At 36.1% G+C, this 18,430-nt stretch overlaps 1 protein-coding gene and 1 pseudogene across 3 annotated transcripts in view; both read right to left on the reverse strand.

Annotated features, from left to right (window-relative positions):
- Positions 1–5,813, reverse strand: part of LOC105551097 (coiled-coil domain-containing protein 29-like) — a 20,575-nt gene extending 14,762 nt beyond the window's left edge. Inside the window, exons 1-3 of one of the 2 annotated variants that reach the window (XM_011996254.1) lie at positions 5,714–5,813; positions 1,922–2,132; positions 124–579 (exon numbers count right to left, since the gene is read on the reverse strand). In XM_011996254.1, coding sequence (XP_011851644.1) covers positions 357–579; positions 1,922–2,085 — 387 coding nt within the window. In that variant the 5' untranslated portion in view covers positions 2,086–2,132; positions 5,714–5,813 and the 3' untranslated portion in view covers positions 124–356. Of the gene's footprint in view, positions 1–123; positions 580–1,921; positions 2,133–5,713 lie in introns of those variants that run through there. The other variant, XR_001007818.1, reaches the window with a different exon arrangement.
- Positions 5,814–16,027: 10,214 nt separating this feature from the next.
- LOC105551098 overlaps positions 16,028–18,430 on the reverse strand; it is a 44,309-nt pseudogene continuing 41,906 nt past the window's right edge. The window contains exon 16 of the transcript XR_001007819.1: positions 16,028–17,605. The product of XR_001007819.1 is annotated as an ankyrin repeat domain-containing protein 20A2-like (transcript). The remainder of the gene's footprint in view (positions 17,606–18,430) is intronic.

Here is an 18,430-nt window from a genome sequence, read left to right on the forward strand (position 1 = left end):
CTAAACTACGATCAGTTAGAAAGTAAGCCAAAGCATCTCAAAGTATATCATCAGTTATCAGGCAATAACATGCTATTTCTAAAACCTAACTTAAATGCAGATTTTAAAGACATTTTAAACATGTCAGTTTAGTCACATTTATTGAATAAAGTTAGCAAATGGGTATCTCTTGAAAACGAGAGCTCCAGGGAATTAAAAAATGTAAAGTGCCCATTTCCTTTCTGTGCTAACACAGCTAATTATGATCTTTACTTAACATGCATAAATGGACAGAACAACTCAGTATTTCACCAAATTAAAAACAAGAATTATATTAGAGAAGTGAAACCCAAAAGAGAAACGGTCATATAACTAACCTAAGTCAAGTAGTTCTTGCAGTTATTTGAAGTCTGTGGATTTGAAGTAGGAATTCTTACGGGCATTTGGGGAATATATTTTCTGTTGAGTCCTATACTGGGAAGATTTTCAACACAAGGTGACTCTGGGTCTCGCCTTGTAGGAAGAGTGCTGAGAAAATATTTCACCTGCTTGTTCTTCATAAGGAGCTTGGTGTTGATCATTGCTATTTTCCTATTGGATCTGTAAAGATAGCAAAGACAAATGCTTAGTATTTCATTTTTCCTTAAATGATTCTTAATGACTTGCAGTTTTTAAAGACTTGCCCTGAGAGCAAACCAAATTACCCACTAAACAGTGTTTTCACATCGAAGATGTGTGAGAGTATACCTGTTGTAAGGAATTATAATTTTAAAATTGTTCTAAAGGAGCACCTGTGTTTCTAAGGTGATTTATACTGAACAAGCAGTTCAAACAAAGTAGACAAGGAAGAGATAATGGTTGTCAGTGATGTATGGCTCAAAAGGCAAAACTTGCTGCCTTCTAAAATGGCTCTACTTGTAAGATTCTGAAGTTCCATTAGAAATACTTGTATTTAAAGGGTAACGATGCAGGAAAATGGATATATTGATTTGCTTGATTATAAGAACCACTTCACTAGAAATAATTATATCAAAACATCATGTTGTACTCCTTGAGGTAGGTTAAGAAAACTAAAATGAACAAAAAAAATCTAGGAATACTTGTGTTGAGTAAACCTTGTACATTCACCCTTGTACATTTCACCCATTATCTAGGAACAATTAAACATTCGGCACTGAGGAATAATTCAGAGAAACAACTCCTAGGGGAGAACTAGATTGGCTGGTGATCAAAAAGAACTGAAGCATCTCTGAAGGCAATTAGCCCCCAGCACTGTGACCAAGGCACTGGAGGTGGGGCTTGTTCTCTGCCTTCCACACGCTCCTTCAGGCTGAACAAGGTGTTATTTTTTAACCACTTTGTGAATTACACTTCTTCAAATTCCTGTGATAATTATTCACTATTTCACAAAGATGCCTTTCTGTAACATCTTGAATATGTTACACAAATAGTCTTTCTTGAGGCACCCTCTAGTGATAATACTAAAGATCACAATCAAAAACAATCGTGCCCAGAGTAGCAGTACCACTTGACACTTTGGGTTTAGGTTGTGATCTACCAAAAATTAAATTAAAATCATTAATATTTCTATTTAGGGAAATTCTGACAAGTAATCTTATAACAAGATCACTTTATTAATTACAAAACTTCAAAAATACTTAGTGAAAAAAACTAACAGATCAGGTTAACTACATGAGATTTTTCAGGGGAAAAAAGCCATACAAAAGCAAAAAAACAAAAAAAAAGTGAGAGGAGAGACAGAAACTATCCTTGACTAACATTTTAAAGGTAAGATTATTTACTAACATTATTTTCCAAAATTACATGATCAAATTAGCGTTCACTTCCTACTAATATCCTGAAGCCATCTCACTAAAAATTATGCTTTCAAAACAAATTAATGAGCTTTATTCATTCCCTATGAGTGGATGTTTTGACTTACTTCGTTAATGTTTTTGACACGGAATTGTTAGCTTTCAATGCTGCTGCAAAGGCTTCCTTATATTCTTCCAATTCGGTTGTAACCTCTTCATAAGCAGTTTTCATTTCGGAGAATTTACATTCCGCATCTTTAAGTTCGAGTTTCTTCTTATTTAGCGAAGTCATATTATCCTTATTTAACTGCTCTAATTGTTTTTCATACTGTGCTTTTCCTAAAACAAATGAAAAGAATACACTTTTAAAACAATTATAACCTAATTATTATGTTTGTTGCCTTTCACTTTGAGTCAGTGATTCAAAGAGCAATTTTGAACATGTTAAAAAAAGAGGCTGAAGCTTAAAATGTTTATCAGCAATATCAAAACTAATAACTGAATTCACAATTAAGTCTGATTTATAAAAATTTGAAATCATAATTATGTTAGTATTAATGTAATCTGGTCATATAAAAATAGAATCCATTCATAATTTTAAAAAGTGATCAATGAACGATGTAGCTAAGACCCATTCAAAAGTATCACATGATTTCTAAATCACAAGTTTTTCTTATGCCAACTGGTCTTAATCATCAAATGACTCCATAGTGAGAACCAAGAGTTTGAGGCTGCAGTGAACTATGATCAAACCACTGTCTCCAGCCCAGGTGACTACAGTTGCCCAGAGCCCAGACTACACTAGCAAGATCCTGTCTCTTAACAACAACAAAAAAGCTCAAAGAACTAGGGGAAAGTAGTTTGGTTAATGGATATAGAATTACAGTTAGATAAGAGGAATGAGTTCTGGTATTCTGCGGCATTGTAGAGTGAATATGGTTAACTATGATTTATTGTATATTTTTTAAAAGCCAGAAGATTTTGAATGTTCACAATTCAAAGAAATGAAAAATGGTTGAAGTAGTAAATGTGCTAGTCAGCTTGATCATTACATCCTATATACGTGTATCAAAATATCACTAACCCATAATTATGGATATATGTGTCAAAAGAAAAGCTATATTCATCCCATTTAAAAAAACCGAATATAGGCCAACCTTACTGACTTCCTCTTAATGAATAGAATGCAGTAAAAGGGATACCATGTGGCTTCTCTATCCCAGACTGCTTTCACTTAGAATCCAGCCCCCAGATTGTCAGCACACGCAGGCCACAAAGAGAACCTGGCAGTGCCAGTGTCAGTATTCATGCTGCCTGCCCAAAGGAAGGTTCCAGCCAATGGCCAGCATCAACCATCAAATACATGGGTGAATAAAGGCCTCAGATGATTCCATTTCCCCAACTGATCAGCTGTTCCTAGGGAAGCAGAGGGGAGCAGAGACAAGCTGTCCTGGCCAAACTTTTTCCAAACCACAGGTTCATTAACAAAAAAAAAGTTTCTCTTTTAAGCCACAAAACTCTGGGTAATTGTTAGAAAAATAAGTTTCAAAAAGAGACAACAGGAAACACAACATGCAACAGAAAAGAGTCTCCTTTAAAGTAGGATATAATAAATGTTGAGGTTAATTTATTGATGGCAAACATTACTGAGAAGCAGCAGATAACCAGGAGAGAGACATAAGCTGCTGAGGAGGAACTTTTCCTAAAACCCCTTAATTATGAACTCTAATAACAAGGCAAGGGTTCCCCTCAAGTTAGGAAATAAGACTGGGAAGCAAGAAGACATATGATTTGAAAAACAACTAGAAATACTTGGTTACATAATCAAAATCAGACATTGACCTAATTTCAATTAACTAAAATTCTAAAAGGTAAGCTTTGAGTGTTTATTAATCAATCTAGTATTTAATTTTTATTTTCCTTTTCTCAATAAGGAAATAAGGAGAACATTATGGAGTGATTTTCTGTCCTCGCAGAAGTAAAATAAACAATGTACTTTGAGTGTTAAGAAATCCAATGCAATTTCTCCTTTACCTTGCTCCAAGCTTGTTTGTATGGAGACATTAAGACCATCCCATCTCTGTGTTATACCACAAGGCTTCTCTATAGCACACAAGCTGGCTCTGAAATTTTGAAAGTCAAAATACTAATCTACTATGTGTCTCTGATAAATTGTCTGAACATTACCTGATTTTTAAGTGCTGCACTCCTAAGACTTTTTCTTGGAATGAGTTAAACTTTATATTCTAAGAATCCTCTACTGAGCTAGAAAGCAGAGCTGTGCATCTCTGTTTCAGTAAAAGGAGCTCTACACAGGGAGCTGTGGTTTCTGAGAATGCAAGATCTGCACCAAGAAAAGGATTAGCCACACAGTGCTACACAAGAGAACTAGCTACCAGGTGGAAAGAGGATCTGCAAACTGAAAGATGATGACTTCACTTGATTTCCACTGAGGAAAGCTGAGGAAAGGTGGCCCAGACTGAAACTTCTCCTTCCTGGATGGTAAATATCTATGGAAGATTCTATGAATTATAATGAGTTAGCAAAACATAATGCACTAAATATTAGACTATGTCAGCAGATCCTGTGACCGAAACTTAATGAAAATAAAATGACAGCAGGAGGCAATGGAAAAGATACTACAGATTTGAATGGAGAAAAAAAGAAATAAAGTATATCTTGTAGGCCTGGCTTCCCATCACATCTTAGAGTAAGTAAGGTATAAGCTGGCCAGAGACTCCTCTGAGACACAAAAGGTGAAGTTAAAGATATTCCACTAAATTTAATTTTTATTATGACATAAGACAACTGGTAATATGCAACATGATTCAAGAAACTTCTCAGTAAATTCAATTTGACCTTGGCATAAGAACAGACATAAACAAACTAAGAGTTGATGATCTAAAAATAAACCTGCACATTTACAGTCAATGGATTTCATATAAGGTTAACAAAGGAACAAAATGGGAAAAGAATAGTCTTTTCAACAAATGGTGCTGGAACAACTGGGTATCCACATGCAAAAAAATAAATAAATCTGGACCAAATATCTTACTTAAAAATTAACTCAAAATAAAACAGTTAACTGTAACAGCGAAAACTATAAAACCCTCAGAAGGAAACACTGGCATAAATCTCTGTGACTGCATTTGGCAGTGTTTTCTTAGCTATGACTCCAAAGGAAAAATGGATTCAATGAACTTCAAAATTGAAAACTGCTGTGCCTGAGAAGACAGTACCAAGAAGTGAAAAGGCAAGACACTAAGTAGAAGAAAGTATTTGAAAAGCATATGGCTGATAAGTGACTTACATATATAAGACACGTAAAGAACATTTGCAATTCATAAGTAACAAGATAACTCAATTTAAAAAATGGGCAAAGATTTTGAACAGATACATCTGCAAAGAAGATACAAAGATGGATAATGAGCACATTAATAGCTGCTTGATGTAGTTAGTCTTTAGGAAAATGTAAATCAAAACCACATGTGGTATCACTTCACACCACAGGATAAAAATCTTTGTTCAATAGAAAAAGAAAGTAAGTGTTAGGAAAAACGTAGAGAAATTAAAACCTTACCCAATGCTGCTGGGAAAGTAAAGTGGTGCAGCCACTTTGGAAAACAAACTGGTAGCTCCTCAAAAGGTTAAGCACGAAGTCACCATATGACCCAGAAATTCCAGTCATAAGTATATACTCCAGAAAAATAAAAACATATGCAAGCACAAAAACTCATACATAAATGTTTACAGCAGCATTATTCACAGGAGTCAAAAAGTGGAAAGAACCAAAACATCCATCACCTTTGGGTGGGAAAGAACCCAAAAGTCCATCACCTGGTGAATGGATAAATAAAATGTTTGACCTATCCATACAATGGAATATCACTCAGCAATAAAAATAAATTAAGTACTGATACCGATAGGAGGAGGAGACAGCAAAATGTCTAGGCAGATACAGAAGGGTCGCCAGAGAATCTCCAACCAGCCCTTAAGTGTTTACACCAGATGTTATGTGCAGATAAAGGAAACTGGACTTGTCTTGCCTAGACATGCTGGCAGCGAACTGGAGGCCCACATGCATTGGGGGGATGGGGTGTAGCCACCAGGAATTCACATCTTATGCAGGGGAGGAGCCTGGCCACTTCAGCTCATGTGCTCCTGGTATTCAATTGTGAGGTCGAAACCTGTTGGCAGGACCCCTCTCTTTGCTGAGCACTTTCCTTTCACTTAATAAATTCTGTCCTCCTCACCCTTCAGTGTGTCTGCATGCTTAATTTTTCCTGGTCATGAGAGAAGAACCCAGATTTAGCTGAACTAAGGAGAAAAACCCCACATCAATACCTGCTACAACACAGATGCAGCATGAAAAATTATGCTAAGTGAAATAAGCCAGTCACAGTAGACCACTTGCTTTTTATTTCAGAGGCTTATAGGCAAATCCATACAAAGAAGGTGGGTGGTTCCCTAGGGCTGAGGGAGGAAGGGAAAACTAGTGAAGATGGCTAAATGATGTGGGGTTTGTTTTTAGGGTGATGAAAATGTTCTAAAATTGATTGTAATGATGACTGCATAACTGTCTGAAAATATTAAAGTCAATGACTTGTATATTTTAAATGAGTAAATTGCATGGTGTGTTCAAGATTTCTCAATAAACCTGTTACGCACCACCCTCCTCCCACACAAATTAATTTGGTACTAGTGGTCTGGAGACAGGTACTGCTTCGTTTCACATCACTTGCCAGAATTCAAGACATAAGAGAATCAACAGCATGTCCTTTTTATAGAAAAAAAAATTTGTAATTTAAAAACTATCCTTTTTATTAGTATCAAGTCTGTAAAATTAAATGAAAAATCTTTCACTGCTTAAAGCACTGAGAGATTTATATTGAGGAATAAGACCTTGTTTCCTTTGGCCCCAATAAAGGGTCTAGGAATCGCATGCTTCAAACTATAAAATCTCAGCAGATGGGTTTTATTAACTCTTATAATGTGGCTTACTTTCTAACCTGATTCTGGTACAGCATCACAGAGAGAAGCTGCTGAAGGAAATCAAAATATTTAACCCCAAATATACATTTTTTACATATTTTGAAATGGCTGCTGCAGGGCCAAGAGATTGAAATGGCCCTCATTAATGTAACCCAGTCTCTCCCCTTCTAGGTCTTCCCAGATATGGGGAAGATTAAGAGCCTGAAACATTTAAAGTCTGAAAAGATATATTTACCCTCTATTTTCTCAACATATTTTGACAGAATTTGGGCTTTTCCACTATTAATATTTTCCCAAATTACATGACTTTTAAGCCCAAAACTGATTTAAAATTACCATATGTTGGAATATAAATTTTTCTATTACAAAGATACATGCGTTTGTATGTTCATTGCAGCACTATTCTCAATAGTAAAGACATGGAATCAACCCAGATGTCTATCAGTGATACATGGGATAAAGAAAATGTGATATATATACACCATGGAGTCATAAACATGAATGAGATCATGCTCTTTGCAGGGACGTGGATGAACTCAAAGCTGTTATCCTCAGCAGACTAATGCAGGAACGAAAAACCAAATGCTACATTTTCTCACTTGTAAGTGGGAGCTGAACGACGAGAACACGTGGACTTGGGGAGGGGAACGACAAACACTGGGGCCTGTTGGGGTCAGGAGGGAGAGCATCAAGATCAATAGCTAATGCCTGCAGGGCTTAATATCTAGGTGATGGATTGACAGGTGCAGCAAACCATCATGGCACACGGTTACTTATGTAACAAACCTGCATATCTCACACAAGTAATCTAGACCTTAAGATAAAATAAATTTTTTTAAAAAATTACCTTATGTTTTAGCTTCTTAATCAGAATATCCATTTTCAGTTGATCTGTTTTTAAGTCTCGATGGCAACCGAAGTCTTCATTTCCAAATGCACTTAACATATTTATTGCCATTTCCAGGAGTTTCTTATATCTGCAGAAATGCACAGAATTAGTAAGTATTTTTAAGAGTAAATATTTAATAATTGTTTAAACAGATATTATGTCATCGCATATCAAAGAAACAAATCTCTAAACTATGATCCTTTCGGTTTCAACTGAGCATAGTTTGGAAGCATTCTATACGAAATTATAATCTTAGATACATAATATGAAGGACATTTTATGGCATATATGGCAGGCAAAGTGGTATTATAACCATACAGTTTTTGTTTTTGTTTTTGTTTTTTGAGATGGAATTTCACTCTTGCTGCCCAGGCTGAAATGCAATGGTGTGATCTCAGCTCACTGCAACCTCTGCCTACTGGATTCAAGTGATTCTCCTGCCTCAGCCTCCCAGGTAGCTGGGATTACAGGCGTGTACCACCACGCCTGGCTCATTTTGTAGTTTTAGTAGAAATGGGGTTTCACCATGTTGGTCAGACTGGTCTTGACCTCCTGACCTCAAATAATCCACCCACCTTGGCCTCCCAAAGTACTGGAATTATAAGTGTGAGCCACCACACCTGGCCTAACCATCCACTTTTTGTAAATAAACTATTCATATCCATGTTGGTATGCTAAGATAAAACAACCTATTACTAAATATAAGCCATAACCCAGAGATTAGTAACCAAGATAATAAAGTAAAACACATAACATTTGAAAAAGACACAAAAATAAATTTGGATACCCACTGACCACATTCCATAAGAAGAGAAAAAAGTACACACAAAAAGCATCAAGGACATTATTCAATGTAGAAAGAGAAGTAAGAAAACATCTTTAATATCTGAGTTAAGGAGAAAAAGGAAACAGGCAGTTTTAGAAAAAAGGAAAGGGGCAGAGAGACGTGTAATGATTTAAAGACTTTGAAGACGAGATCTAGAGATCTTTGCTGACGTAATGTCAACAAAATGAAAGAGATACAAAACCATATAGAGAAAGGCAATGACAGAAAAATGTCGATTAGAATCAGAAAACCAACTTAAGTGCTCAGTAAATAAACAGAAAAGTAGCTGAGGTCAGGGATTCAAAGACACATTCCATTTAAAAAAAAAATCTGGGCCGGGCGCGGTGGCTCAAGCCTGTAATCCCAGCACTTTGGGAGGTCGAGACGGGCGGATCACGAGGTCAGGAGATCGAGACCATCCTGGCTAACACGGTGAAACCCCGTCTCTACTAAAAAATACAAAAAACTAGCCGGGCGAGGTGGCAGGCGCCTGTAGTCCCAGCTACTCGGGAGGCTGAGGCAGGAGAATGGCGTAAACCCGGGAGGCGGAGCTTGCAGTGAGCTGAGATCCGGCCACTGCACTCCAGCCTGGGTGACAGAGCGAGACTCCGTCTCAAAAAAAAAAAAAAAAAAATCTGTGATCAAAACATGAATGCTCATTTTACTTTTAAGTTATACATATATTTATATACATATGGAATTTATTTCCATAAGACAGAAGTTTAATAACACATATACTTCATGTATAGAACGGAGGTATCTGTGTAAAATGAGTAAATTTCCATTGTTTTATATCTAAAAGAAAAAGAAGCAGAACAAAATATAAGCTACATATCAAGATAAATTTTGATGTTAAAGAATGACACAAATAGGTCTTCTTTAAAGAATCTGAATGCAGCAGAGGATACTACAAAAGGAAGAAAAGATGACCACAGACAGCAAAAGTATCTTCAGAAATAAAAATTCAAACTAGATAATGAAGAGTGCACTTGACGTTGTCCAAAGCTTTGTCATTGTTTTCAAAATCATTAAAGAATAAGTGGCCAGGCACGGTGGCTCATGCCACTTTGGGAGGCTGAGGCAGGCAGATCATGAGGTCAGGAGTTCAAGACCAGCCTGACCAGCTTGGCAAAACCCCATCTCTACTAAAAATACAAAAATTAGCCGGGCATGGTGGCACACACCTGTAATCCCAGCTACTCAGGAGGCTGAGGCAGGAGAATTGCTTGGAGGCGTAGGTTGCAGTGAGCCGAGACGGCATCATTACAGTCTAGCTTGGGAGACAGAGCCAGACTGTGTCTCAAATAAAAATAAAAATAAAATAAGTATAATATTTTGGCATTCTAAAATACTTTCAGATTATGTTGTTTCTCTTATATACATATTTTTAATATAAATTTTTTCATCCCAACCTTGCCCCAACAGCTCAGCTGACTCCCGCCCCCCATGAGGCACATGCCTATAAAGTTGTGTTGTGAGCTTGTAAAATACATTTCAAAATAGAATTCGTTTAATTATGAAAATGTAGACATAAAATGAATTTGTATCTTGATTATAGTCAAGCAAAATTATAGTTAAATCAATTAATAAAGGATTAACATGTTCTACAATATTAAAATCAAACCCAGTTGCCTCTTCTTTTAATTCATGATTTTTCTTTCTTATGTGATTCACATTATACTCCAGTGATGATACTAACTCAAAAAGTTTTCTTAAGTCTTCATTTTTTTCTTCAGGCTTAAAAAAAGTGTTTAAAATTATTTTTGTAAAATCCAGAGACCCTCTTTTATCTTAAAAATATGATTTCTCATAAGTTGATGAGTAATATGTATTTAGGCAGGGCTATAAAGTACATTTTATAAACCTGATGCCAATAAGGGCAGATTTTAAAACTAGTCACTTTTCTCAAAATGCTAAAAATGATTCATACTTTCATCATTATCTTTTCTGAAATTTAAACTGTCAAAAATGTTTGTTACAAATGAGGAGTTTTACACACAAAATACTAAGGGTTAGTAAAAAAAAAAAGTAGTTATATTTACATTTTAGTTTTTAAAGATGCTCTAGAAACATTTTCATTAATAGTTTAAGATATTCCAACTTTTCTTAAATTACATCTTACTAAGACGATTTTTAGAAAACTCTTATCTAGTTCTCATTACATTTTTGGTCCTCATCTGTCTTCAGGTTGAGCTAAATACTGTCATTCTCTGTAAGTATTCACCCATAGGTTTCAGTTTTTCTCTTTCTCTTAACCACTTCTCTTTAAATAAAGTTTATTTTTTCTATAATAAACAAAAACACAACTTTTGTCTACTTTTTGTGGCTTTTCTATTTTCCTGTTTCTCCCCTTCCATTGGACTCTATGACACATGGTCTCATCCAGTAATCTATTTTTCATCACTAGTTGTTTTTAACAGTGAAATCTAATTTTTAATAATTCCAATAAAAAAGTCCAAGGGTCATGAAGGACTTTATCCTGCTTTGCTCAGCAGCAACTGCGAGCAGTGACCAAATGCTCCCTCTGCTCCTCTGACCCCACTTTATTTCTAAATGCAGCAACCTGTTGTTCGGCCCTATGCCTTTCTGTTTTTATTGTTGTTGTTCTTGTTTTTGAGATGGAGTCTCCCACTGTCACCCAGGCTGGAGTGCAGTGGCACGATCTCCGCTCAACACAACCTCCACCTCCTGGGTTCAAGCAATTCTCCTGCCTCACCCTCCCAAGAAGATAGGATCACAGGTATGTGCTACCATGCCCGGCTAATTTTTCATATCTTTAGTAGGGACAGGGTTTCACTATGTTGGCCAGACTGATCTTGAACTCCTAACCTCATGATCTGCCTGCCTTAGCCTCCCAAAGTGCTGGGATTACAGGACTGAGCCACCACGCTCAGCTGCTATTCCACTTTTTAAATTCTCTCAGGACTGCTAAAATCTCAAAACTTTGACCTAGATTCCCTAATCTACATTTCCAGCTCTGACCTTTCTCTTGAGGCCTGACCTTTTATCTTGAGGCCTCTTCCTTCTAGTACACATATTATAGACAATATTCTCAACCACACACTCATACATTGCTACTTTGTGCAGATTACTTTTGCAGATAGCGAATCTTGTATATTCTATTCTTGTCTATTCTGTTGGTTCTTATTGATATTACTTTGAGTATACTGTTATTTTCTAATCTCAAAGGGGGACAGTCTCACCATTATGATACTGACCAGTATACTTTGTCCCTTTTTTCTTTCTTTCTTCTTTTTTGGACCAGTATACTTTGTCCCTTTTTTCCCTTTTTTGAGATGGAGTCACACTGTGTCATCCAGGCTGGAGTGCAGTGGTGCCATCTCAGCTCACTGCAACTTCCACCTCCTCGGTTCAAGTGATTCTCCTGCCTCGGTCTCCCAAGTAGCTGGGACTACAGGTGCCCACCACCAAGCCTGGCTAATTTTTATATTTTCAGTAGAGACAGGGTTTCACCATGTTGGCCAGGCTGTTTTTGAACTTCTGACCTCAGGTAATCCACCCACCTCAGCTTCCCAAAATATTGGGATTACAGCACCCAGCCCTTTTTTTCCATCAGATTATCACTTGTTTGCCTTTGTTTTCTTTTAAAGAGTTTCCTTTGCCATAGAGATATAGCATGATGAAAGTCTTGTTCTAAAGTTTCTTCGGGGGACACTCAGCTATATCATTGGGAAGCTCCAGTCAACTAGAGGTCTCCCTTCCTCCTAATCGAGATACTTCATCTCAAAATGGTGTCCACCAAATGTCTTAATCCGGGTAGTCTCTTGCTTAGAAATTCATGAAATAAGAACATTCTCAAGAAGTTAGAGGCTATTGATTGAGATGGTTTAATATTGTCCCTTATTATATGTTTTACTCCCAAGGCAGACATCAAAGTGGCTAATAACTCTAAGCCTGATGTCTAACTCACTTCTATGGGAATCTATACAAAACTTTTTATTTATGAGACAAGAGCCTCGCTCTGTTACCCAGGCTGGAGTGCAGTGGCTTCATCACCGCTCACTGTAGCCTCAATATTCCAAGCTCAAGTGATCCTCCTACCACAGCCTCCCAGTGTAGCTGGGACTACAGGCATGCACCACCATGCGTCAGCTAAGTATTTAAATTTTTTTTTTGTTTCTAAGAGACAGGATCTCACTATATTGCTCTGGCTGGTCTCAAACTCCTGGGCTCAAGCGATCCTCCTGCCTCAGCCTTCCAAAATGCTAGGATTATTGGCATGAGTCACCTCCCCCAACCAGGTGTTTAACCGGGGACTAACATGAAGCACTTAGAAGAGTACATGGAACATAGTGAGCTACAAAAATATTTGCTCCTAGCATAATAATTTAATTGTGTATCTTAACAAAATTGTGTATGTTAGGCAGGTGGCATGCCAATGGAAGTGGTCTCCTATAACTGCATGCAATCATTCTTCTCACCACTGAGAGTTGCAGCAAATGGGGGCATATATTTATAACTTACTTTTCTCTCTGTGTGACTCAGTAGGCAATGACTATGCATGTAGTACAATGTTAAGTAGCACCTCCTGGATTGAATAGTACATAACTGACATAACCAGCAGAGACAGGCTAAAGACACTGAGCCGAAAGCCCTGGATGCTACTGCTAAATTGAAGCTCCTGAATCAGTTCCCTCTGACCAACTGCTGCTGTGGTGCTGCCTTCACAAGCACTCTGCTGAGCACTCAGATTGAGGGGCTGTGCTATCGTTCATCAGACAAGCCTCAGCCAGAACTGTTCAGCTGACAAACTGGTAGCAGTCCAGAAAGACAGTTCTGACTGCATCGTGAAAAAAGGCCAATTTAGATTCTTTCTCATAGTGAGAAAAACATAAACATGTGATTGATCGATTCTCCTTCATTAGACTAATTGGTTTAGATTTGATAGTTAATTGCTAAAAATACATTTAGAATATAAACCTTACTGTGTCAAGGTCCCAAAAAAGAAATAATTGGTATGGTATAAAGTATTTAATTGTATGCTAAAAACTTCTAAGCTAAAATATTTTCAATTTATGCAAGGATAGGTGGCATACCTATTATATATTATTCCCCTATTAAGCACATTTATAATAAGAGAAAATTATCTTCCATAAAAAAATAAAAGCCATGTAAAATTAAGGACTAAGTTCTTCTGCACAGACTAGACAACAATTGCTAACACATAAGGTCAATGAGAGTCAGAACAGTCAGAGAAAGCTTCAGGAAAACAAAAAAATTGTCTGCCAGGTCTGAATGAATGAGGCTAGATAAACAGAAACTAAGAAGGCAGAAAGGCTAGCATGAGCAAGACAAGTGCTGAAATCTGCCCAATTAACTCTGAGGATAAAGTCCAAGAGCAGGGAAATAAAAACACATGTTCACATAGTAACCTGTAAGTGAAAGTTCGCAGCAGCATTTTTCATAATAGCTAAAACATGGAAACTAACCTAAAGGTCCATCAACTGATGAATGAATGGAAAAAAGTATAGCCATGCAATACAATATCATTTAACTATAAGAAGAAATAAACTATCAATGTGTGCTAAAACATGCATGAATTCTGGAAACATTATGCTAAGTGAAAAAGCCAGTCACAAAGGATGACATATTGTAGAACTCTATGTATGTGAAATATGCAAAACAGGCAAACCTATGGAGACAAAGGTAGATGGTGGTTGCCTACAACAGGGGTAGGTGAAGGGACATGGAGGAAGGCTGCAGTCACGCCTAGGAGATGTGGGGTTGCTTTTCAGGGTGATGAAAATGCTGTGAATATACTAATAGATACTGAGTTGCACATTTTTAATGGTTGAACTGTCTGATATGTGAATGATATCTCAGTGAAACTGTTTTTAAAATCCAATGGCAGGATCAAGATAATTTTCTCAGCTCTCAATTTTTGATGTACATACTATATCAGATCTAAATATTTCTACACTTTTATAGTATATTTTAAATAAAAGATAAATAAAGAGAATGCCTAACTTTTCAAATAGTTTGTAAATTAACATAAAACATGTACATTTCAAAGAACAGTATGATGGCCTCTCTCTACAAGTTAACCTAGAATCTGTGAAATAAATAGATACAGATTCTGTGTCCATTCACAAAAGTGAAGAAATAAGACAATTTTCTGGAACATTCCATTAAATCTTCCCCTCTGATTTAATCTAGCCTGCCTCATCATAGCAATACAAAAATTACTTGAAAATATGTTGAACAGGAAAAAGGTCAATTTTCTGTGAGGAAGGATGTAGAATTCTTAATTTTTCCAAGGGTACATACTGTAAGAGAAAAGCTATGCAATGGTTTTTCAAAATGGTAGAATGAAAGCCACAATATTAAAAAAAAGTACATTATAAAGATAGTAAAATGGAAATAATTAAAATGAAAATACAAAATCAAGCTTCTGCCAAAATGAGTATCCTAAAACATGTTATGTAATTCAATCAGCTGCAGAATAACTGTCGACATGTTAAAATTCCATACATATTTGACTTTCCACTTGAAATAATTTCTTCTTTGAGGCCTGTGTCTTATCCAAATTAATGTGACAATGTGATGTACCTTCCAGTGGAGACTCTAATGTAGTTAATTTTTTACGGGGATCAGCCACTTCTTGAAGTTGCCTCACAACCACCTGATAAAATATTTTTGTTACTGATTTTATAAATTGCCTTCTTATTATGTTAGTAACATTTAACTCTAATATACCTACTTTGAAAATTATCACCACACACATTAATTCACCTTCTTTTCATCACATGTACACACTTTTGTTTATTACTGAATTCAGCGAGGGAGGCAGAATGTGTTACCTTCCTGCCAAATTAGTATTCTTACTTAACAACAGATTCATCCCACCATTTGATCATCTTAGAAGCTCAACTCAACCTCAAAGTTCCTAGCATATTCAATCACCTGTTCAAATCCTTCCAACAGATTCCTATCTCAGAATAAAAGTAAAATTCCAATGGCCTTTGAGGCCCTAGGTAAACAGGCCTCTACCTCCCTCTCTGACTTCAAGCTCCTACAACTCCCTCCTGTGCTCACTCCATTCCCACTGTACATAAGCCTGCCACCCCTCTTTAGTCTGAAAATGGGGATCTAATGCCTAACTCATAAATCACAGGCAGCTACAGTATCTTTGTACTGGACAAAGTTATATTCAAATGATAGTCATTGAGTCTTGAAATAAAAATTATGAGCTAATTATTAATAAAAATATTCAAAGTAAACTATAAATTCCAGTGGGAAGACCAAATCAAATATGGTTTTGCTAAAATCTACCACATTTATCCTAAATTGTAATTTTATAACAAGTAGGTGCCTTTAAAACACTATGTGGTCATAAAAATACGTAATTTGAGACTCACATTTTCAGATTTAAGTTAAATTAATATGAATAACAACAAAGCTTATACCAACTAAAATATATAAAAAGCTACTTAAAGGAAGGTATTAGAAGACACAGCAATACACTTCAGTTCATCTGGGGAATCTAGAATTAAGTGACAAAGCAAATCACTTACTTACATTTTAATTTGAAAATACTCATTTCAGGTGTAAACATTTCCATTTATACCTTCATCATGGTCTTAACGTGGCAACATAAAGACATTAAAATTATTGCTTCAGCAGCACAGGACTATCTACCTTAAAATATGACTCTGTGCCTAATAAAATTTCATAGGTGACACAATATCTTTTCTCAAAGTAAATCATCTCTCAGCTCCACCTTTTATTTCCTGGAAGCAAGGTATGTTTCTAAGCTGATATAATAAACACATTTTTCCTTTTTTTTATTAAAAAGCTTTATTGAAATATAATTTACATACTATAGAATTTGTTTTAACATAAAGTTAAAAGATTTTTAGTAAATTTACTGAGTTGTGCAGCCATCTCTACAATCCAACTTTAGAGCATTTCCATCACTGCACGATCCCTCCTACCCATTAGCAGTCACTACCAGCTTCCAGCCCCACTCTTTGTAAACATTAATCTACTTTTTGTCCCTATACATTTATCTTTTCTAGATGTTTCATGTAAATGGAATTATACAGTATGGTAAACACACTTTTTATCTATTGATTTTTATATTCAACTGGGTTCGACATGTATCCAGAACCAAATGTTTAAATTATCTTTCTAGAAGTTTGAAAGTATTTATCTTCCTTGACACTACTCTTTCTGTTTTCTCTTTCTCATACTGAAAGACACTTTCTTTTAAATGATTATATTCATTCATTCGCTTCTTATTTTTCTCTTCTAGCAGGAGGTCTCTCTTTCCACTCTCAATAGAGCCTCTTTGGATATTAATTACTATCTCTTGATGATCCTCTTTCTGATGAACATCGTCTAGTTGCTGTTCAAGCCGCAGATTTTCACGTTGGAGTTGACATATCCTCTCTTCTACACAGTTCCACTTTCCAGTGGATTTACTCACTTTTGCTTCTGCATTTTGATACATCTCTTTCATTTCATTTGCTGCTGTGTTTGGCTTAGGTCATTGTGTACAGTTTCGAAAGCCAATGACTTTTTTCTGAGAGTATCTCTTGTCTTAGGGAACTTATCTTCTAAGGTATTGAATTTAATTTGCATTTTAGAAAGTTGTTCAGTAAGAAACTCATTCTTATCTTCTACTTCAGAAATATCAGAAGTCATTTTTACTTGTAGAGAAATGTCTTGTGTTCTCTCTAAAGCAAGTCTTAGGTTTCTTTCTGTTTTCACACTTTCACTGTGTTTACTTATAGCAGCAGCCAGTCTAGACTGACACGATTCAATTTCAGCTTCCAGTCTTGCCTTGCTTTCCTTTTCCTTCAACAGTTTGGAATTGAGCCCTGTATTCTCAGCCTTGAGATCATGAAGCTCTTGTATCAATACTGGAATGCTGTTTTTGTTAGTTTCCTCATTGAGTTTTATACTCTTTTCAAGGGCAGCATTTCTTTCTTTAACAATTTTAATGTCCGTAAGACATTTATTTTCTTTTTCCAGGCTGTCATTTTTCATTGTGCATATTTCCTGTCTGAGTATAGCAACATCTCTCTTCAAAATGCAATTTTCATCCATCAGATCTTCCGTTTCTTCATGAGTATGAAAATCCTAAATAAAATAAAAGAAAGTTTTAGCTAGTACTCCATAAAATAACATATCATGATTACCTCTGAAGTGAATGAATAACCTGCACATCCATACACTAACAAGGTTACTGTAAGTGGATGTCCAACTGGAGAAAAAGTTGAAGCAAAACTTTGAACCTTATAGAGCATAAATTCCAAAAAGTTCAGAAATGTATTTAAAGTCAATGAATTTATAAAAGTAAACACACACACACACATACACGCACACACGCACACCAGAGAATTTTTAAGAATATCAGAATTGGAAGAGCCTTTCCCTGAATTACCACAAACCCAAAAGCAGAAATTAATGCATTAACAAATTTGACTAAATTAAAATATATCAAAAAAATTGCATTTATACTTTGATATCTAACCCATTCACCACCCTATAGTAAGAATCTTAGTTCACATGTATTTGGACAGATAAAATTTCCCAAAGTTATTACAGTTCTGTTTCCCAGATAATATTCTATTGCAATTTGACTCTTTTAACAATTTTATAGTCAGTTGTAAGAATTACATTTACTAAATAAAAAATCTAGACATTATACTAGTCACTCCTATATACATTCATTGATGAACTCATCTAGTTACCACAATTTTGAAAAAGAAAGGTTAAAAATATAAGCAAGTGCCAGGCACGGTGGCTCATGCCTGTAATCCCAGCACTTTGGGAGGCCGAGGTGGGTGGATCATAAGGTCAGGAGTTCTAGACCAGCCTGGCCAACACGGTGAAACCCCATCTCTACTAAAAATACAAAAATTAGCCGGGTGTGGTGGCAGGCTCCTGTAATCCTAGCTACTC

The sequence above is a fragment of the Mandrillus leucophaeus genome, unplaced genomic scaffold, assembly GCF_000951045.1.
Source record: "Mandrillus leucophaeus isolate KB7577 unplaced genomic scaffold, Mleu.le_1.0 Scaffold507, whole genome shotgun sequence".
Classification (NCBI taxonomy): domain Eukaryota; kingdom Metazoa; phylum Chordata; class Mammalia; order Primates; family Cercopithecidae; genus Mandrillus; species Mandrillus leucophaeus.